At 42.8% G+C, this 22,012-nt stretch overlaps 2 protein-coding genes across 2 annotated transcripts; both read right to left on the bottom strand.

The window, feature by feature from the left end:
• Nucleotides 1-1,023: 1,023 nt before the first annotated feature.
• Nucleotides 1,024-2,673, bottom strand: LOC140338687 (E3 ubiquitin/ISG15 ligase TRIM25-like). Its single transcript, XM_072422980.1, has one exon. The coding sequence runs from the start codon at nucleotides 2,671-2,673 to the stop codon at nucleotides 1,024-1,026; it is 1,650 nt and encodes a 549-aa protein (XP_072279081.1).
• Nucleotides 2,674-6,274: 3,601 nt separating this feature from the next.
• Nucleotides 6,275-16,615, bottom strand: RIC3 (RIC3 acetylcholine receptor chaperone). Its single transcript, XM_072421579.1, has 6 exons — nucleotides 16,418-16,615; nucleotides 12,536-12,756; nucleotides 11,249-11,327; nucleotides 10,155-10,248; nucleotides 8,942-9,002; nucleotides 6,275-7,844 (listed from the first exon to the last, which is right to left on the bottom strand). Exons 1-6 carry the CDS (start codon nucleotides 16,539-16,541, stop codon nucleotides 7,257-7,259), a joined length of 1,167 nt encoding a protein of 388 aa, XP_072277680.1. The 5' UTR covers nucleotides 16,542-16,615; the 3' UTR covers nucleotides 6,275-7,256.
• Between the last annotated feature and the right edge of the window lie 5,397 nt (nucleotides 16,616-22,012).

Genomic DNA, 22,012 nt, shown 5'->3' with positions numbered 1-22,012 from the left:
TTTTCTGTTATCAAATTAATTGCTCAGCACTTACCTCCTGTGACTACAACTTCCACTTCTTATATTGACACATTTTTTACTGTAATGCAAGGATGATGGGAATGTAATCAGAAATCAATTGTTCCTCCTAAATTTGGTGTCACATGACCACATCTGAATCAACCTATCACTGGCTGAATTCAGAGATGAGAAGAAATAGCTGCAGTGCAGTGTGCAAGCACATTTGGCCCAACAGATATTTTGACCACAACTTTACCTCCATACGCTGTTAGTATTCACTAAAAGTTAATTAACCTGATTGCTATTAGAACTCGTTTTGCATTATATTGGTCTTAATTTGTCATTGGAGCACAGATACCTGCAGATCCGTCCCGTGTTCCTCTTTCTCATTGGATTGTCAGCATACCTCATTAAAACTAGCGTCTGATAAAAGAGCAGAGAAGGAGGAACGGGGAGGGATAGGGATCATTATAATATATGCAAAGGATTAAAATCATTTCTGCAGAGAACTTCCTGTTAAGGAATATCAATAATGACATCACTTCCTTCATCCGTTGTCACCCTATTATTACCCAGTATTTATATAGCACCAACATATTACGCAGCGCTGTACAAAGTCCATAGTCATGTGACTAGCTGTCCCTCTAGGGAGCTCACAATCTAATGCCCCCCCCCATAGTCATATGTCATTATCACAGTCTAAGGACAATACTAAGGGAGCCAATGAACCTAACTGCATGTTTGTGGAATTTGGGAGGAAACCCACACAAACACGGGGAGAACCTGCAAACTCCATGCAGATACCCTGGCCAAGAGTCAAACCTGGGACCCAGCGCTGCAAAGGCCGGAGTGCTAACCACTGAGCCACCATGCTGCCCTCCATCACTCCCTCTAACACTGAGCAGACCTGGCATGAGGGCATAATGCAGAATATAGACGCAGCATTGCATTGCATGCACAATCTTTACCTTGTTAAATCTAAAACAAAATGAGAATTTGTATCAGGATAGCTGCAGCTTCTCTTTACGTTACAATTTTCAGCCGGCAGCCTTTCCTATCCAAATCTTCCGACACGTAAAAGGCGGCATGGAGCGGCTCGTTGAATTTGGATGTGAAGGTGTAGAGGTGTCTGATCCGTTCACTCAGCTCATAAAATGCCAGCTGGCCATCCTCATACTCCAGGTGTACCCGTAACTTGTTGCTGGAGGGTTTGGGGGGTAAAGTGAGGCTTTTGTTGTCATGCCATACGGAATACGTGTTGTTACATCTGCGCAGGCACCATGATTCCTTATTGTACCCAATGAAGGAGTGCTCTCCTCTCCTGAGCATGCTGGCATATGCCACCCCTATCCTCCAATCTCCGGTACTACTACTCTCCACATCCCAGTAATATCGTCCCAATGAAAACCCTCTGACACTTAACACTTGGTTATACTGAAATCTCTGCGAGGTCATTGGCCGGTTCAGCGGTCTCATAGTCCAGGATATGGCCTTCAGATCCTCGGAAATATTCATCTGATTCCCAGCTGTGGTCTCATCCAATAAGAGGTCTGAAGCGGCCTGGGAATTGGCCGGGGTCATTCGGCCGAGGTCCTTCAGGTTGATGGTGGTCTCTGATCCCGTTGGGGTATCGCATGCTCCAGCGCGCAATGTTCCCGTGGCAGATATTGCGTTGGATAATCCTTTCCGAATGGTCAGGGAGATGAGATCTTCATCCAAATAGCCAACATCCTCCGTCTGCCTTTCATTGGCTTCTTCCTCCCTGGGAATACCAAAGTCAGCGGATTCCTTTTCGTGCAGGACGGTCACCGGGTCCTCCATGTTGCACATCTCCTCGATGTAGAGAATCTTAGCAAACAATTCGTTCTTCCTGATGTCCAGCTTTTCAATCAGATGGGAGACGGAATGTGAGATCTTCTCCTCCTGCCGGGAGATCTCGCCCAGAACTCTTCTCTCCAGATCTTGCAATTGTCTTTTAATATCCCTGAACAGAGCGGTGACCCGGACCAATAAACTGGCCGCCATTTCCCGCACTTTGCTTCCATGTTCTTGCAGTTTGTGGACCCTTTTCTCCGTCTCCACCCGCTGTGAGCTCAGTCGCTCCTGAACTTGTCTCAATTTGTCCAATTTTTGTTCTGAGGCTTCCGCCAATGTCTGCACTCGGTGACCTATGTGATCCCCATCCAACCTGCAGTTCACGCAGACGCAGGAACAGTCCTCGGTGCAGTAAAACTCCAGGATTTTGTTATGGACGGAGCATTTCCGGTTCCTCAGGGACCTGGTGGGTTCGGTTAACACGTGTTCCGGTGACTTGATATGGACGCTCAGGTGATTATCACACAACGCGGCTTCACAAAGGAGACAAGACTTCACTGCAGGAACCAGGGAGTGAATGCAATAGGTGCAGAAGATTCCGCATTCCTTCTGAGCCGCTTGGGACCGCACTCTGTCGGCGATATTCCGAAGATCCAGATTGGGGTGCAGAGCTGGGCGATCCTGGAATTCTTTCCTGCACCGAGGACATTTGTACACCCCCGACCCCGTCTGTTCATCCAAAGCTTTTTCGATGCATTCGCGGCAGTAGCTGTGCCCACATCTCAGATTCACCGGATCGGTGTAAATGTTTAGACAGACGGAGCAGTTCAGATCGTCGCTCGTATCAGCCAACGCCATTGTTACAGGAAAAATGAAAGAGAAAGCGAATTCCCCCAGGAGGGAGAGGTGGCTCAGATTTCTGCTGTCTGTGAGTCCTAATTGTCTGCAGGTGAATGTGGGCAGTCAGGTGAATGTGGGCGGCCAGGGATGCAGAATGCGGATAATATTGCGGCCTCTGGGGAATATCAGCAATTAGTTGTTATTTGCACACCTCTCGGTTTTCTGTTCTGTCTTTCAGGCTTTTTGTCTTTTTTATTTCAGATTTTTCTCTTACTTTAGAATTTCAGGAGATGAAACCGACGTCTTTCAATTATATGACAACTACCTAACGATTCTCTGGGATTTCTATTGATAAAGCTGTGAATCTGACATTCACTGAAACATTCCCTGTTAATGAATCAATGACTGCCATTCTTAGATTGTAAGCTCTTCGGGGCAGGGTCCTCCTGTTTCACTGTCTGTATCTCTCTGTCATTTGCAACCCTTATTTATTGTACAGCGCTGCATAATATGTTGGCGCTATATAAATCCTGCTTATCAATAATAATAATAATAATAATAAAAGGACATAGACCAGGAAGTACCTGCATGTTGTGTGCTGATACAGATATTCAGGGGCCCATTCACACTATTGACTCCAGATATTCATACCAGTGGGCCATGTCTGCTTAATGCCCCTATTAAATGTACAGCACTGCAGCATATGTTGGCACTATATATATACTGTTTATCAATAATAATGATATTTGTCTCAGTACAGATGCCTGATGTTTCCACCAAGGGGCATTGGATGATGGCAGCACAGAGCGGTGTCTTGTGGGAGAGATTTTAGTCACCCGTCATATCTACATGCACTCCAGAGATGGCTGCATTGCATTTCTTTGTGTGCGTTTCCTGATGGTGACAACAGTGTGCCATGCTTGTGTAATGTGTACAAGAATGTTGTCACTCTGCAGCAGGAAGTGACTGAACATGGCAGGATCATTTTATTATAACTTTTAAAATGATATTTCTCCTTTTTATACCTTCTTATACCAGCTGCTAATAACATCACTCTGCAGCTTTGGTTTCCTGCGGGTATGAACATTTTGTTAGAAAAACTTTTCTCTGATTAGAATTCTGTTTTGAGGGCCCATTTACACCTCTGTGCTGGCGAGTTGCATTTCAGCAAAGCAGCCAATTAGATTGAATGTCCCGCTAAATCACCAAAACGGACAACAAATTAGACAAAAAAGTCACAGCAATGCATTACCACGTGTTAAGCTGAATCTCCTCTCACCTCCCCCATCGGCTCCCAGCCGTGCATGCCCAGGGAAATTGGGCAATACCAGCCTTCCATGCGCATGCTGGGAGTTATGTCATCCCGGCACGGCCAATCAGGATGGCCAAAGATCATCTTTAGCAACGAAAGGAGAATGAAGATGGTGGCGCCCTATGGGATGCGGATTGGTGAGTATTGCAGTTTGATGCATTGAGAATGAATGGCAGTGCAGCACCCTGTAACATGTAGTAATGCATGCTGCAGTAACGCATTGTGTTATCGCAATACACAGCAGTAAACAGGTGTGAATGGGCCTTGCACTCTTCTTGCATCATCCACCATTTCTCAGATTGCTTTATAGTAATAATTATTATTTTCCCCTCGTTGAGGCTGCAGAACCTGAAAATCCTCATTTACTGAACACTAAACATTAAAAATGATTTTCTATGGGAACGGCGATTTCTTCAGCTAAAATCCTTCTTCCAGCGGATACAAAATGTTTCCATTAAGCGCAAAAGAATTCAAAAGCCTGGGCTGGAAAGTGAATTATCGTCACGCCGGACATCTGGGGGCAGATTGTATTCTCCCTGTGTGCAGCCCCCCAGGAGGGGTAACATTCATTCCTATAGAGTGCAGATTACCAGCCATACATTGCATCAGAGCGCCATTATAATACTGCTGTGGCCCTACAGCTGGCATCCATTAAACCCCCCACAGGTCAAAGTTTTATTTCTATACATAAGGAGAAGAAATTCCCCAGAAGATTGGCGGATACGGAAATCACAGAGATTGTCTTTGCTTTTAGGATGTAAATGTAACTTAATAATAATTAATAGGAAGAATTTCTGCGATTATTATTTCATACCAGCCAATTATATTCAATTACTGAAATACTGGACAGTGTGCGGGGTATGAAGGGTCACCCCGGGGCACCACCTGATGTCTTATTGCCCCTTGCTGCCCGCATTGCTCTGCCCCAGCTGCCTGAACCATACGAGGTCTGTCTGTGAAATAACGAGATGTGTTTCTATCACAAAGCAGTGAGATGATTCTGATCTCTCGCCATGAATGTGTAAACTTCTCCAAACACGCAGGACAAACCCCGGCACTCTCTGTGTTTGTTGTCAGTCACCGATTATTGCCGTTGTGTTTCCCCTCATGTGCTGAAATCAGGAGAAGTATAAAAGTTATCAATTTGATATTTTTAGTAAAATTTCACACCGGAGCAAAAAGAAAACCACAAGGAAATTTGCGCTGACATTCTGCAGGAACTTGAGGTGGAGCCGAACCTTTTCCATAAAGTCATCACTTGGTGCCGAAACCCGGATCTTCCACCAAGAATCAAAAAAGTCCAAATTCCCAGCCATGTCATCGTGTTTTGTGACATGAAGGCGTCATTTTGGCAGAATGGGTTCCAGAAGGCACAACAGTGACCCAACATTATTATAAGGAAGACAAAGCTGAGAGAAAGGAAAAGACGGCAGAAATGTGGGAAATGGTTTCATTCTTCATCAGGACAATGCTCCTTCTCACTCAGCACTTTCTGTGACCGACAAACACATTACTACGCTGGAACATCCTCCATATTCACCAGATTTGGGTCCTTGGCACTTTTCCCTAAATTGAAATCGGTGAATAAAGGAACGCTTTGTGTCAATGGGAAAACATCAGAAACTGATCGGCTCCTCACCTTCCACCAGGGGGAGACAGGAGGGCATCGGTGCTTCATTGTGATTGGAGAGAATATTGAAGGGGACAAGCATTAGAATTGTCATAGAAATAAGTAAAAGTTATTATATCCGTCTCATTATTTCATACACAGACCTCATATTTATTATTTTCCTGATTCTCAGCATTAACCCGACTTCTAGCGGTAAGAAAAGGAAAACCAATCTTGTCTTTGCTTTAGCTATTGATTAGCCCCTAATGTGCCATGTGGACAGCGGAAGTGAAGTTTGTCTGAATGAACCAACATAACCCAAATTAATTGTTTTATGTATTTTATCTGATAATGATTTACAGGAAGCAAAAATTGTGAAATAAAATCTAAGAGATAATCTAGTATATATATATTTATATATTAGTATATAAACTAGTGTTCATTTATCAAACTACTTCCTATGAGCCCAGGGAGTCCGCTCCATATCTGGGCACAAAGAAGTCATGACATAGCGCCACCCTCTGATGCATTTGGGATCTGACCACCATAGTAGTAAAATGGGAGCTGAGACATAACCACACGCAGGCCAAGACATCAGGTAGGATTTTTTTGTAAGGGTGCTTCATAGGGCGAGGGGGTCTAAATGGGGGCAGTCAAGAGTTAGGCTATAAAATATCATTCCATACATAAAACACAGACGCTGACCAGTTGTGTATTTTATTTTTAGGATTTCAGACCATTTAATACCTTACAACAGAATATACAAATAGCTTTGACCTCCCATACATGCTACAGAGTGGAGGGGCCACAATAATGCACATCCGGTGACTCTGAGGGTAATAAAGACGCCATTTACATAACCTGGAGGACCTGGCTGTGAGAAGGAAGATTGAAGGGCTGCTAAAGTGCAAAAATAAACCAAATGACCCCCCAACCCCTTCATTTCTTGCAATAGGTGAGCGAATATTATGCAAAATGGGGTGTTTGTGCCCCCCCATAATATATCATGGTGTGGAATAGGTGCACAGAAAGGTACCATTGCATCATGGGAATCCGTGTAGACAGGAAAGCATTGTAGGAAAAGAAGTGTTTATCAGGGACTCTTCCCCTTGTCTGCAGCTCATGCACATACAATGTAACTAACAAGGACTTCATATCTATAATAAATAATATAATATACAATATAAATCTTCAGGAGGGAATAATAGAGATGTCGCCTCCTAGTGGAAGAATTTGGAATACCATTCAGCATACAGTTCTGTCTGTGAATCCAATCACAAAGCGAGCCGTATCTGGTGCTGGAACAGACGGATGAGCCGCCCATTGGACTCACCAACCAACCCCGAGCTCTCTTGCTGTCCATTTAAATATCTCCTCTCCATGCTCATCAGATTACAGATCAGCCACTGCAAGCCTGATTTCATCTTTTATCTGGTGTGCAGTCACTCAGTACAAACACATTTTGTGAGTGATTACACTGGCAGACTCACAAATATCAGGCTTGTCATAGGGACACAGAGGTGAGCTCAGTGGCGGTTTTATATTTTTCCGGTCATAGTTCTATTTGTCCCTTTTGGATTGTTCGCCACGCGGTGATCGCCATAATTCCGCTGGTTGAGCAGAGTTTGTGCCGTGGCATATTGATGGTGGAAGTGGGTACATTTCTGTAATGGGGGCACATTACTCTGATCCCTTCTTGCCCCGTTTCCGCAGATTCCCCGTATCATCGTGAATGTAAATATTGTGCACAGCTGGTGATTGGCCGTCCGTGGTGGAATCTGCGATGAAATCTTCTCCAATCAGATCCCCTTCACTGTCACTTTCTGCACCGAATCCGGCATTTTCTGCGATAACCTCTGGGTCGTCTTCCTCATCACTCCAATCCTCCGCATGGTCCTGCATTGCATTGCAGATGGGGGAGTCACGCATTTCGCATTCTACCTGGCCGATATCCCTGACCTCCGGTTCTTTCTCCGCATAGAAATGATTCTCATCTTCTCCAAATCCCATCTGCTCTGCAATCTCCTCTGCGGAGGGCTGCGTCAGGATGGAGGGGTCTATCAGGATGGTGTCGGGTTTTCGTTGGGGCTCGGAGGGGTCATAGATGGGATAAGTCTCCGCCGGATACCCTGAATATGGAAGGAACAGAAACGCGTTGGTAAAATAGAGAAGACTGAAATCTGAATAGGTCTGTGAAATAAATTCGGAATACCGGGGGAGGGGAAATAAAAGTGAATGTAAACCCAGAGGGCCCCCATCACATTCACACTATGGGAATGTGTAATATGGAGCCATTCATTGTTTATGGCACCCCAGCTCACATGGTCAGCATGAATGTGCATTGTCATGTGATGCTCTGCCAGATGTGGTGCTTGCACACTTTAGGGAATGGTTTCTCAACTTTTATAACATGGGGGAACTCTGAAATAACTTCCAGGTCCTCAGGGCCCCTCCTATGATTCCTATATCCAGAGATCACAGTATATTAGTGTAGGGGCAGTGGGAAGAATTCCTCTTACATTGCTGGCCATTGGGAAGAATGTCACCCTTACAGATAGCCCATTATTGGTGTCCTTTATACTGGCCTGAGAGGCGCAAACTGCTCATTACTCAAGGAATCTCTAGCGCCCCCTGGAGGAGCCCTGGCTGGGAATCACTTCTTTAGGGTATTATGCAGCCTGTGCAATAGTTGCCCTATTTCCAGCGCACAGTTCTATGCAGCCTCAGGTTGGGGTGGTGAATGGGCTCAGTCTGTTTTTCAGAACATTTGGTGTCTGTCCCACTCTACACAGATTATTAGCAGTTTCTTAAGGAAACCAATTTGTTGCAAACTTTCTGCCCTGGAGATCCTGACAGAAACAGAACTTCCTGCTGCTGGATGACAACGTCAATCCTTTGCAATTAGCAGCAGCGTTGTCAGCCTGCCCTGTGCACTCCATTTGGTCATGGAGCAGAATATCTTATAAACAGCCAATAACCCACAGAAGCAGCAACCTGATAGGGATCATTCTGATTTTTAGGGTACAGCGGGGGTATTAATGACCTCTGAGGGTAAAGGGGCTCCATTCACCTATCCCGAATCTTTCCCTGTAGCCGCTCCTTAGCTGATGTTATACATTGTGATGTACGTAGCGTATTGTACGAATTGTCCTCTGTGTATTATCACAACGGCCCGATTGTGTCCCCTGCATACCGAGCGCCGGCTAATCACTCCTATCATTATCTCTGACAAATCTCCTCCAATCAGCTTCACACGGAATAACAAAGAATTTCAGGAAAGTGAAATCAGCAATTTTAGTTCAACGTATAACATTAATGTCCCCCCACAGTCACACACTAGAGTGTCAGCTCCTCTGTACAGAGACTGATGGGACTGGCTCAGTGTTCAGAAGTTGTTTCTCCTCGTCGGTGCTGACATTTGTATCTCTGTAAATGAGGGACACAAGAAATAAAGAGTAGCTCTGCCTGTGTGAAAACTCTTTCCAAGCTAATGTGCATGTAAACCCCGAGATAATTTCATAGTATTTTTGCATCAGTTATACAAATTTGTAAGCAAATCAACTCTTTGTCAATTTGTTACAAAGTGGAGATCCAGTCAGAATCAACATTTCCTGCTTTAAGGTGACAACACTAAGTCATTGCCTTTCATTTAGCAGCAGCGTTGTCACCCTTCCATGTGCTCCTTTGCGGATGGCCTATCATGTCCTATGAGATCAGCCAGCTTGGAGAGAGCTCATTGCACACAATAGGAAGTGGTGACTTAGTGTTGTCAGTCTGCAAGAACTGATGTTACTGGCAGGATCTTCTGATAAAAAAATTCACAAAGTGAGAAAAAAAACATGATTTACATAGATATTGTGAAAACTGTATGACATGACGTCAGACTTACTTTAATCGATTTACATACACTTTAAAACATAAACATTGACTTGGGGCTCTATTTATAAATTATTCACCAAGTCAATTCCCCTGAATTTCGCTGATGGTGAATTTTATGGTCGTATAGTCTCCTATTAAAACAATGACTCGTTCTGCCACCTAGTGGTCAATCAACAAAAGTGCACATCTGTCACCATAGGAAATGAATAGGAAAGAAATTAATTGAAAGGGAAGTGAATTGAAAGGGGAAAATGTAGAAAATAGAGCCCTTAGGGTATCTACAATATTATATCTCAGTATCTAAAGAACAAAAGCAGATAAGGAATTTAAACAACGTATCTTATATCTGCAGAGCAAAGCAGGTAAGAATCTACAATGGCTTTTTTTATCTACACAATGATCAGGAAATGATCCTCAATATGAAATGTTTGCAGAGGATGTTGACCACCTGCACAGATTAGAGTTTTTGTAATATTGTGGAGTTTGCCTCATCATGTAGGGATCCAGCTATTTCTCCCCAGCTTCTGTGACCTATATTACAAACTCAGTTATTTTTTAATAATCCCAAATATTAAATTCCCCGCGGTTAATATGAATCCGCATCTTGCGGCGAGTGGGAAATGAGAATCTAATGCGCTGTTTATTTTATGTATTACCGGAAAGATATTGATTTATAGGTTTCATTAAGCGCAGTCGTACCGCTCGCAGTTGGGTCCGAGGCGAGAGATAATTTTTTCCATCGCTTCTTCCGTCTCTCGAAGTTTATCTTGCAGTTGGCTGAGCTCGAAATCCGCTGCAACAATAAGAAAAAGACCGGATGATAAATACGGAACAATCTGCCCGGAGATACAACAGTCACAAAATCATCGTCTGCAAATTAATCAATGGAGCAAACAGCCGAAGATTTATCAGGATTCGGGATTTCCTTGCTATGTGAACGCGCCGTCAGCTTCCCTACAAAACTTCAAAGATCACAGCGCCATTATCACCGGTAAACGCGCTGACCCTGCAGAGAGGGGAATCCTTTCATTGGTTTCATAAGATTGAACTTGTTTCCTAATATCTCCATCCCTATTTAATGTACAGCGCTGCGTAATATGTTGGCGCCATATAAATCCTGTTTATAAATAATAATAATTATAGAACAACAAAAATTTCATATAACTAGGACAATTAGAAATCTTTTATTTATCTTTGTTACATATCACAGTAAAAAAAAAAAAAAAAAAACACAAACTCAGCAGATTCTATCTTTAGTAAAATATTAGGAAATACGCAATAAATTCTGCTTACGTTTTATCTCTGCCATGGATGTGGCTTTGTTAATAAACAGAACCATTTGATCAGGGGTTAGTGCTCGGGGGAGGGTTCCAGTTCCTCATGGGAGGGAACTTCTGGCTCTGGGTGGACGTTACATGTAGTTTAACCCCACGACAGCCCCACGTAGATTGAATAGGGGCAGCAATGAGAGGCACTAGGACTGATAATTGCCACCAGCTGTTACATGTTCTATAAGAACGCTGCAGTGCAAGTGACTGAGCGTCTGGCAAGGAGCCACCCCCCAGGAGCCATGCGGGATCACTTGTTCACGAAGCAACCTGTCCTTATTCTTACAGGACATTGAACAAGATCTGTATCTGATATGAAAAAGTCAGCTTTGGGAAAAATGTAATTCTTTGCAAGTTTATATTGGATAACAACCACAAAAGTATTTCACCCAATCAGAAGGGTCCTTATCCCCAGCAACGTGCCCATAGCAAGCAATAGGGGAGACATTTAAAGGGGACACTTACTGATTTTTCTCTTGAGGTTTCCATTGCCGATGGGAACAGATTTTGGTTCAAGCTTTGCGTTTTTCCCTTTGGAGGAGAGCTGGGAATTATGTCACACATAGATATATAGGAATATTGATTAGATAACATTGGTTACATAATACGATATAATGATGAAATCACATTGATAATAGAACATTTTATGCTTTTATTTCTCACCTGTGTGCGATTGAACAATGATAAAGACAAAACAAAGATTAGTTTTATGATCTTATATTACTATAATCAGCTGATTGTAAAGAATAAAGCTATGCACAGCAATGATTGTCGCAGGAAATGATTTTTAGTGATAGTGAGTGCTGCACGCAGAGTGCTGTTCTGTGATATAGAGAAGGGAGGGAAGGGCAGGGGGGAGAGGTCCTGCTGTGTCCCCCCCATTGGCCTGGGTACACACGTGCAATATTTGTGGTTGGAAGGAATCTTTCACAACCTTTTCCAAAGACAAAAGACTGCATGATGCATAAATGAGCAATGTACATACAGCACCATTATGCTCTATGATGAGGGAAGGGAGGAGAACGATGGAGCAGCACCCCGCTGTGCTCTCTCCCCTTCACTTTCATTATGATAGTTCCTCGTCCATGGATCCGCCAGTACGGTCATTGGAACAACAGACAAAAAGCAATGTACGTACGCCAGATTTTCCTCCGATATCAGCCCTGAGGACAGCTGTACAGATTTTGCTCCAGGACAATCTCGGACAATCTCGAACATATCAGGCACTACAATTCCTGCGTGTGTAGGAAGCTTTACTCCCAAATTATCTGCTTCTGTTACTTCTTATCTTACTTTACTATCAGGGAAAAGTACAGGCAGCTTGTTGCATGGAGTACGCACTTCCTTGGGTGTACTATGCCCGAACACTGCAAATCTAAGGGGCAAAGTCCTACCCTGCGCTGGGTCACATGACAAGTTCAGGGGAAACTTCAGGGGAAACATAATAATAATGAATATCACCTACAAGCTAATTGGCTTTCTGTTTTTCTTTCATTTTTCCTTCTGTTTCTTTCACAAATGTTTATATTGTTTATTATTATCACCTGTTTGTTCCTCACAAAATAAATAAATAAAACATATTAAGAAAACATACAAAACTGGAAAAACTTACATAGAAAAGTTTATTTCCTTTGATCCTTTATTTGTTTTTGCATTTATTAGACCAGTGATTTCTAAATTCCTATCCAGGAAACTTTTGTATAAAAATGGATTTTATCTTTTCCATCTCTCTATGTATGAGATTTGTTTTACCTTGAAGAGAATATACAGAATGTAAAGCAGGATTCCGAATCCATAGATGGGAATAATTTGACCCACAAGGCTTTGCCTTCCGCTGCTGCCCCCTCCGCCTCCTCCGGTCTTGGCCTTGGACACGGCTTCAGACAGATGGGATCTTGGGAAAAAAGTGCCGGGGTTTCTGCCGTCTGGTGATTTGCCATGAGGAACGGATGAAGGGAACCGACCAGGACCCCCTGAAAAGCAAAAAGACATTACAATGTCACAATAATAAAAATCAAATTAAGGTAAAATTCAGGCATAAAATAAAATAAAACACGGTGACAACACATAGACACAATTGGGAATAAGGAACTTTGTCATCTTTTAACAGGCAGTACCTGAACCAAGACTTGTATGGCATTACCAGGGACTATAATTAAAAAGGCCTGATTTATTAAAAAAATTAACGTCATTTAAAAATTAATTCAATGTGTTTAAGTGCATTTGAAATTTTAATGATTGGACTGGCAAAAAAATCCACTCATGTGTACCCAGCCTAAGGAGCAAATGTATTACAGCATAATGATGATGATACCCCACACAGTGGCAACCACAAGGGGGCGCACAAGACTACTAACTGCAATGCGGTGAGGAATGGAATCCTCCATTGAACCTAAATGAATTTTCTGGCCATTTTAATAATCTACAGAAATATCCAAATACAAACAATGACCAATCCAAAGATCATTTACACCGGATAAAACCCCCAAAGGGACCCAGAATTCCATGGTCAGCACAGACTTCCAACAGGCAGGAAAATACCCTGAATCCAAAAGTTAGATCCCCCTTTGACTTGTCCTTGAGTCGTCTTTAAAATCTCAACCTAATTCCAACTACAAAAAAAAACTTCTGAAACCCGACAAAGCCAGAACACTTGTTTGCTTCCATCTGAAAGTTGTGGAAGGGCCTGGAGGTCGAAGGGAACCATTTGCTGGACGTTTTACAAACATTCCGGGATTGAATTGTATTTGAGGTTGACAAAAGGCGAGCCTATCGCCGACCTGTCATCCATGATGGATTGCAGCGCGCTATGCTTAGGAAATAGAGTGCGGAACAATGCATCGGAACCCGCTGTAATCTTTAATTAAACGTCAATTCCTATGATGGGCAATGCCAGTGGAAGGGCCAGGCCGGTGCCGCTTGATTGGGGAACGTTGCCGGATGTTGGAAGGGACCCCAGCAATCAATATTCATTCCTGTACTGACAATCTACATCAAGGCCGGCTGGACTTTCACTGTGAACACTTCATCATCCCGGGAAATGCATTCATTGAAGGTTTAGGGAACTCGACAGTACAACATAGACAAGATATCCCGCTGTGTGCCTCGCATATAAAATCCATCATACGGGGAACAAATATATTCATTTATAGCGATGGGCCAGACTGGGGGATGGGATGCACCTTCAGTGCCACCCAAACTGATAATAGAACTAGCTGGGTGCCTATGGAGGTTGGGGGGTGCCAAGATGGGTGCCCATAGAGGTGGCTGGGATTGGGTGTAGTGTCCTAGGACAGGTCAGCCGGGTTCACACAAACATTTTAGTGGTGAATACGTGTTATATTGTATGTTGGTGCTGAATTGTTTAAAATCAGTTTATTAAAAGATTAGATTTAATGTAAAGATTATGAGTAAGAATGCCTTTGGTATGATTGAAGTCCAAGGATATGAAATACAGTTAAACCATATGAGGTTAATTGGCTTCCCCCCTAACATTGCCCTTGGACTGTTATAATGACATATGACTATGGGGGGACATTAGATTGTGAACTCCTCTGAGGGACAGCTAGTCACATGACTATGGACTTTGTACTGCGCTGCGTAATATGTCAGTGTTATATAAATACGGTGTAATAATAATGACAGCTGTGCAGTTTGACAATTGGCCACTAGATGGCAGAACGAGTCATTGTTTTAATGAGAAATGTAGAGAGATTAGATGAAATGATGGCTTTTCAGGTTAGGTGAATGTTGGGGGTAGGGTGTGGTCAGGTAGGGGCATAAAACTTGTAAATCTGGTTACTAAGATGAGGATATTTTCAGATATAATGTGTTATAAAAGCTTCATCCTACCTATATTAAACAGAAAGGCTTTTAAGGCCAATGACCATGATATTGATAATTTACCGTATTTTTCGGACTATAAGACGCTCCGGCCTATAAGACGCACCCAATTTTAAAGGAGAAAAACCTAGAAAAAAAAGATTCTGAACAAAATACTAAAAAATCACTCTGTGTCAATGTATCGCCTTCTAATCACTCTGTGTCAATGTATCCCCTTCTAATCACTCTGACACAGAGTGATCAGAAGGGGATACATTGACACAGAGTGATCAGAAGGGGATACATTGACACAGAGTGATCAGAAGGGGATACATTGACACAGAGTGATCAGAAGGGGATACATTGACACAGAGTGATCAGAAGGGGATACATTGACACAGAGTGATTAGAAGGGGATACATTGACACAATGTATCCCCTTCTGATCACCCTGTGCCAAAAAATCATACTCACCCGATACCGCGATCCCGCGATGTTGTGGGCTTCTTCTTCTCCTCGCTCCCCTCCTGGCTGCAGCGCGTGTCCCCTCCTCCTCTGAGCGAGGAGAAGCCGACACGCATACCCCAGCGATCCCATAAGCAGGCTGATCCAGCCTGCTTACCGGATCGCGAGGGCACGTGTGCCGGCTTCTCCTCGCTCAGAGGAGGAGGGGACACGCGCTGCAGCCGGGAGGAGAGCCAGGAGAAGAAGCACGCGGGATCGCGGTATCGGATGAGTATGATTTTTTTAAATTATATTTAACATGTATTCGGTGTATAAGACGCACCCACTTTTCCCCCCCCAGTTTTGGGGAAGAAAAAGTGCGTCTTATAGTCCGAAAAATACGGTAATATATTATTGACTATTAGAAATATTGGAATATTTTTATTTCACAAAGTTAAAAAGCTTCCAAGTGTCCATAAAACAAAATGTTATAATGTCCACGATTCATACAATGACAGGTTTGCAGAGATCTTTTATAATCTGATCATGTGATAGGCTGACGCGTTTCGCGTGAATGACTTCCTCGGGATACTAGGAATACAATCAGTGCGAAAATCACAAATAACACCGGGAAGAGATTCACCGTATAACTGCCATGGGAGAATCTCACGCTGGGGCCCAGAAATCACCTAGAATAGTGAATTACCAACCCAGTGAATTCTGTGGCTGCAAAAATCAAGTTTGTGATCAGAAATCTCGGGGTCCCAATCTCAAAGCAGCTCGTCGCCATTTTTGGGGCCGAGCGGTAAGGATTGTTCCTTGTTGTTGGATTGGGATGAAGATCCTGTAAATGCCGGCACACAATAGCAGCCCATGACAGGTTCTCTTTATTGTCAGTGACCCCTCCCCCGTATTGGAGCTGCACTCTATAAATCTCTCTTATTTCTAATGAAATATCGAGAATATCGGCCGAACGCAATTCTTGTCTGTTATTTCCATAAAGTCTTCATGGAGGCGTCAGAGGAGCCGGAAAATCATTTTACATGCAATACAAAATCCCAAAACAGCAAAAAGTCTCCCCAAATATCTCAGAGCATAAAGCAGGGAAATCACACAAAGTGACAAAATCATCCGAACAGTGCCGTAACAAAATAAATGCCCAGAAAATGCCAACCATGGGAATCTCAGGATTATTACAAGCAACGCAGGATATAAATTTATAGCAAGCAAAGATTTATTTATTCAATTCCAAGAAGTCAAATTTGGTGACAACATTTCAGGTCAACATTGTGAAAGCTTGTTATTTGTCATGTGATCCCTCTGAGCCAATGGAGTGAAAGCTGCTGATGTATTAATGTCAGGTGATCACCCAGAGCCAATGGAGTGAAAGTTGTCAGCATGTGGATATAGTCAATATGTGGAATTATGGGGGGGGGGGGGCAGAGCACCAGGCCGGAGAACAGGGCCACCTTCTGTATGGTAGACAGAGCCATGGTGTCCTAGAGCTCAGCACCGACCAAGCTCAGCATCCCTGTCAGGTGTATGGAGAACAGACTGACCAATCACAGAGCTCCTAGCATCTCTTGCATCCTTCCTATAGGACCGGAACTGACTATTAGAGGGCGGGCTCAGCTTCTTATTGGTCCAACAACGGGATGTCACCTGCTTGTCCCTGGCCCCGCCCTGCCGTGTGTCATGTGACCCTCTATCTGCTACAATGTATCTGGGGAGGGGTGATATCCATTATCAGAAAGTGCAACAATGTATCCAATGAGAGCTCAGGATACTGCGCAGAGCATGATGGGGGTTGTAGTTCTATTATATTACATGACAGGCTCATAAGATTTGATTATTATTATATTAATATTATTATTATGAATAATAATATTAAATGAACAGAATTTTTATAGCACCGACATATTACACAGCGCTGTACAATAAATAGGGGTTGTAAATGACAGACAGATACAAGCAATGACACAGGAGGAGGAAAGGACCCTGCCCCGAAGAGCTTACAATCTAGGAGGAGGGGAAGTATCACACAATTGGAGGGGACGTGGAATGGAGAATAATAAATCTTGTAATGTCCAGGACACAGAAACATTACAGAACATTCCCAATCTGGGAAAGGGGCCGGGGGCACCCAGGAGACCTCGGGGTAAATCCTGGGGAGCTCCGGTAACTCCCCCACATGCAGAATCACACTATTAGTGGAAAGTTTCCAATTCAGCCACGCCCGGCCAATGGAGCCAACATGGCGGCACCGCGGATCTGTTATTCAGCGGCCGTTAAACATCATCATGTGAAGGCAGGACTGATATTGACCATGGATTTATAATACCAGACGCCATGATTGAAGGCTGGGGGGTCAATAAACTTTGAGTGTTTGTGTTTTTATTTTGTGATTAGATTCATGGTTATTATATATATAATATATATATTAAATATTATATTAGCTTTATGGTGTGTGAACATGCTGAGGATTTCTTACTTAAAGAGAAACTAAACTGAAAACTGCCAAAAAAAAATCCCTTACCTTCCATCCCGCAGAGCAGACCGATCCCTCCGGGGGTGTCTTGGGCCGGGCCCCGCCTCATCCTGGCATCCGTCCCTGAGACAGGGCTCTGGGCGCCGCCATCTTCTTCTGGGTTCTTTTTCCTACCTCACCCGACCCAGTTCGAGATCCAGTGATGTAGGATGGGAAAAAAAATCACAATCTCACTGCGCATGTGCAAGATCAGCAAATGTTTCCGTTTGAGTGAAAAGGCTCCTTCTGCGTATGCCTGGGATGCTGGGGTATGGGCAGAAGAAGCGCCCAAGTAGGTATCCCGGCCAATCGAGAATTAGGGGGCCGTGGTGCAAAAATCAAACAACAGAATTGTTACTTTACATAAAAGGGTTCTCTACCTTTAAGAATTTGTAGGAATGAATTGACAACTAATGTACCCCAATATTCATTCCCATAGGACAGGGTGAATATTGTCTATAATCTGCTTATTAAAGAGAAGGACAAAATAGAGAAGAAAGAAAGGTTAGGCTTTTATGAGGAACTCATACACTTTCTAATATAAAACATAAATTTTTATTAAATTGTAAATGTTAAAAGATATATTAGATTAAAACAGTATTTGAATAGTGTATGTGGATCATATCATAACACTTTCAGTACCATTCAACATTTTGTATAAAAAGCAGACAAAAGTACAGAGATCAGAAAGGGTCTCCCTTCCCGACGCGTTTCGCCCAAAAATGCTTCCTCAGGGGAGTGTGGGGGACCCCGAAGCAAGAAATTGATGGTAAGCGTCAGCAATATTCCATTTCTGTTCTAAAATGTATTTTAAAGAATTTGAATATTGCTGACGCTTACCATCAATTTCTTGCTATTTTGTCCTTCTCTTGATCATTTGGTTTAAACAGGAGGCTAGGCACATTTTGGTAATACCAAGGTCAATACCTTTCCCTTCTGGAAACATCAACATAATGGGAAATTGCTTATTAAAGGGGCCCCTCCACATCCCTTTTGGGGGACCATGTCCTCTAGATTTCGGGGTCTCAATGTTGAGCGAAGAAATGGGACCTGGTATGGTACAGGTAGAGGGGAGTGAACATTCGCTGCCTTCTCTTTCCTCGCCCACCCCACCTGCATGCCTGAATGAGTTTTTATTTGAAATTTATTGGAACTCTACACCAATATTTGTATAAGGGACAATATAGGTTACCTATGGTGGGATTTATCCGGGACAAACACAAATATGGAAACAAATCGAAGTACAGAAGACAGTTGCAGTTCCCCAAAGCTGCCAGCAGATGTCCTCTGAGTACACTTTATAACACTGTGCAGTGATGACATATTTGTCCAAGTTTGGGCTAAAATTGGAAAACTCCAGAGAAGTGCAGTGAGGTTGCTCAATAACCAATCTGGTGCAACTTTTCCTCCTTAGAATTGGAAGGGGAAAAATACACAGAGTATTTTAAACTCAAACCATAACACTAATTTTATTCTAGATGAGGCTTTGTAAAAATTGTGTTGATGATGTTGGGAGCCCTGAATTCCTGTTATTTTCTCCTAAAAAGTTTGAAGTTTTTCACAGCTGATTACTCTGCAGTGTGACTCCATTAGACATTTCTGGGTCCTCCCTCTCAGCTATCCATTGTTGTATTGTTGCTTCCTAAGTGACAGATTTGATTTAATGTCACTTTCTTTTATTACCTTAAAGGACTCTCAGGAAGCAGCAATCTCTTTATGCTGAGACGCGGCGGCTGTGCGAGATGACATAACGGCTGTATGTGAATTAGGAGCGGCTGGTAATGAAATCAATATTTGCAGATCAATGTGCAGACAGAAACATATTACTATATGATGTTGTTGTATCCTATTAGGATGTCTGACTTCATTACATGGGACATCGGGATCAATGGCGGGAATCTGGGAGAGGACTCCAAGCCCGCACAATAGGGATGAATGAAAATACGTTTAATATTTCTTTAACATTTCAGCAAAAATGGAGATTTCAAAGAATTCTGAACTGAAGTCAAGAAAGAAGATTGTTTCATCCATCTTGGATCTGTTCTTGTGCTGTAAAACAATTCCCAAAAAACTAAGACCCCCCAGATCACAAAGGGGCTAATTATTGGGGTGAAGGGCCAGTTTGCCAGGAAATGATTTGGTCATAATAAGAACAAAGTGTCAATCAGCTGAAAAGAATCTCATTATTCATCAGTTGTAAAGTATTGCTTACAGCCAATCATGGCAGATCAAACTTTTATCAAGTGCAAACAATGGACAGAAGTTTTTTTTTTCAAACACCCCATTTGACAATTTTTATACCAATGACATTTTAGAAAGTAGCAGCTGCAGTCCAGCTCAATGGGCAGCGTACCGATACCTTCTGAAGAAGCAATGGCAGCCGGAACCACTGGTGAATTCATTTAATTCAGGTGAATGAAGGTTCCATTCATAATTTCAGAGGCACAGAACCTCCAATCTTCACTTTTGGAAGTGGAATCACAGGGAAAAAGTTCTGTTCCCACTTGACAAATAAAAATGGCAAAAAGGTTCTTAAAAGTAGAGAAGCAAAAAATGGAGATGAAACCTTATTCTCCACGTTTTCATATTTTGTATCTTATGTGGTATAATCTGAAATACCCTAAATTACCCCCCCACCCCTCCACCCCTCCACCCTACAAATAACAACACATTAATTTTTTTAATTAAGTTTAATTTATTGCAGATCAGTGAGTGAAACTTGGAGTAAATGCCACCAATGGCTCTGTTCCTGGGTGTGGCCACATTCTGCCCCACCTCTGAGGAGCCGATGTACAAACAGATTAATGAGGGATCCACCAATCATCTACCGAATGCCACTGACAGTAGATTAGTTTGCTGTATTTCTCAACATTCACTTGGAAAAAAAGGGAAGGGGATGAAGAAATAAGGGAAGGAGGAAGACTTGAAAAGGAGGAAAGAAGAATGGAAGGAAAAGGAAAAAGGAAAAAGAAAGGAAAAATAAGGTAAAGGATGAGCAGAGGGAGGGAAGAAAGGAAAAAGAAGCGAAGGGAGGGAGGTAGTGAGGGCATGGAGGATATAAAGAAGAAGGGAAAGTGGGAAGTAGAATAGGAAGGAAAAAGAAATGGAGGAAAGAAATAAGGGAAGGAGGAAGAAGTGAAAAAGGGGAAAGAGGAAAGGAAGGAAGAAAAGGGAAGGGAGGATATGAAGAATAAGAAATGGAAGGGGAAAGTAGGAAGGAAGGAAGGAAGGAAGGAAGGAAGGAAGGAAGGAAGGAAAAGGAAATGGAGGGCAGTAGGAAGGAAGGGAAATGAAAGACGGGCCACCCAATAACCTGACACATTTTGCCTTCTTGCCCCTCTCCCTGGCTTCCTGCTGTCAGGACAACTTGTATACAGCACATCTCGTATCTCATTTTTGAGGTCATGAATAGCGCACACGTTTCCTGCGGCCTGCGTTATATGACGTCTCACAATTATCTTCTTCCACCCCAAGTTTAAAAAGTCGTTTGCTGCAATTAATTAACAGAACAGATGCAAATCCCCAGCCTGAGCGAAACTTTGCATATCCGTAATCCGCGCTGGCGTTTTATGTACACTTTACCCTTGAGTAACAATTTGCTGGCGTACGAACGCCTTTCTCCCATAATCTCGCTAAAGCACGCGTTCGCCCATAAATATTCATCGCCACTGCCAAAACGCTCCGCAGCCCTCCCAAAGGTGAAATATACGTTAAGCCCGGGCGTCTTCGGGGGATAAATACCATCCAATATATTCTGCTCGATATGAATACACTAATTATTCCACCGACCCGTCTTAAAAAGGGTCAGCGTCATGATGGGAATTTTAAAAAAATGTAATTACAGTAATTGGATACTTCATCTAATTAAACTGCCTTTATCTTTAATGGAATTATTCCTAAAGAGGCTGAATGACAATTGACTTTTAGATAATCGCTGTTTTTCTTTTTGACGGAGAACGCACTTTGTCAGGGTGCTGATCGCGGAGGCGCCATCTCCGCTGTGACATTTCAGGCACAACTTTGGACTTAACAAGGGATATTATAAGGAATTCTTTATTTCGGAGTGAAAGAACATTCATTTATCCAAAACAATTACTGATCACCTTTTAACCTTTTAGATGCTTTCCAGCAAATCACTAAATTATAATCTGTAATGTGCTTTGTGGCACTTCCTAAAATGAGGTGACAACGCTCTGTCCCTGTCTCCTGGTAAAGAGCACAGAGCAAACAGAATGCCATCCAGTTCACTTCTACCTGAGGCCATTTTCCCATTATGTCTGATAATAATTGTCACTTCTGTGCTCTGTACAGCACCACAGTATATGTCAGAGCTTTATAAATGTATAATAATAGTGTGTGACTGTGGAGGGATATTAGAGTGTCAGCTCCTCTGTACAGAAACTGATGGGACTGGCTCAGTGTTCTCTGTACAGCACT

This window comes from Pyxicephalus adspersus, chromosome 9 (genome assembly GCF_032062135.1).
Source record: "Pyxicephalus adspersus chromosome 9, UCB_Pads_2.0, whole genome shotgun sequence".
Taxonomy (NCBI): Eukaryota; Metazoa; Chordata; class Amphibia; order Anura; family Pyxicephalidae; genus Pyxicephalus; species Pyxicephalus adspersus.
The sequence above is the reverse complement of the archived record's forward strand: the minus strand, read 5'-3'. Positions and strand labels throughout refer to the sequence as shown.

Excerpts from the sequence above, each read along its gene's own strand:
- LOC140338687 (XM_072422980.1), bottom strand. The coding sequence starts at position 2,673 with ATGGCGTTGGCTGATACGAGCGACGATCTGAACTGCTCCGTCTGTCTA.
- RIC3 (XM_072421579.1), bottom strand. The coding sequence starts at position 16,541 with ATGGCTCTGTCTACCATACAGAAGGTGGCCCTGTTCTCCGGCCTGGTG. Across the intron at positions 9,003-10,154 it reads CTCGGACCCAACTGCGAGCG|AGATACAAATGTCAGCACCG; the intron begins GTACGACTGCGC and ends CCTCATTTACAG. Across the intron at positions 7,845-8,941 it reads ACACTGAGCCAGTCCCATCA|TGTGAATGTGATGGGGGCCC; the intron begins GTCTCTGTACAG and ends ACATTCCCATAG.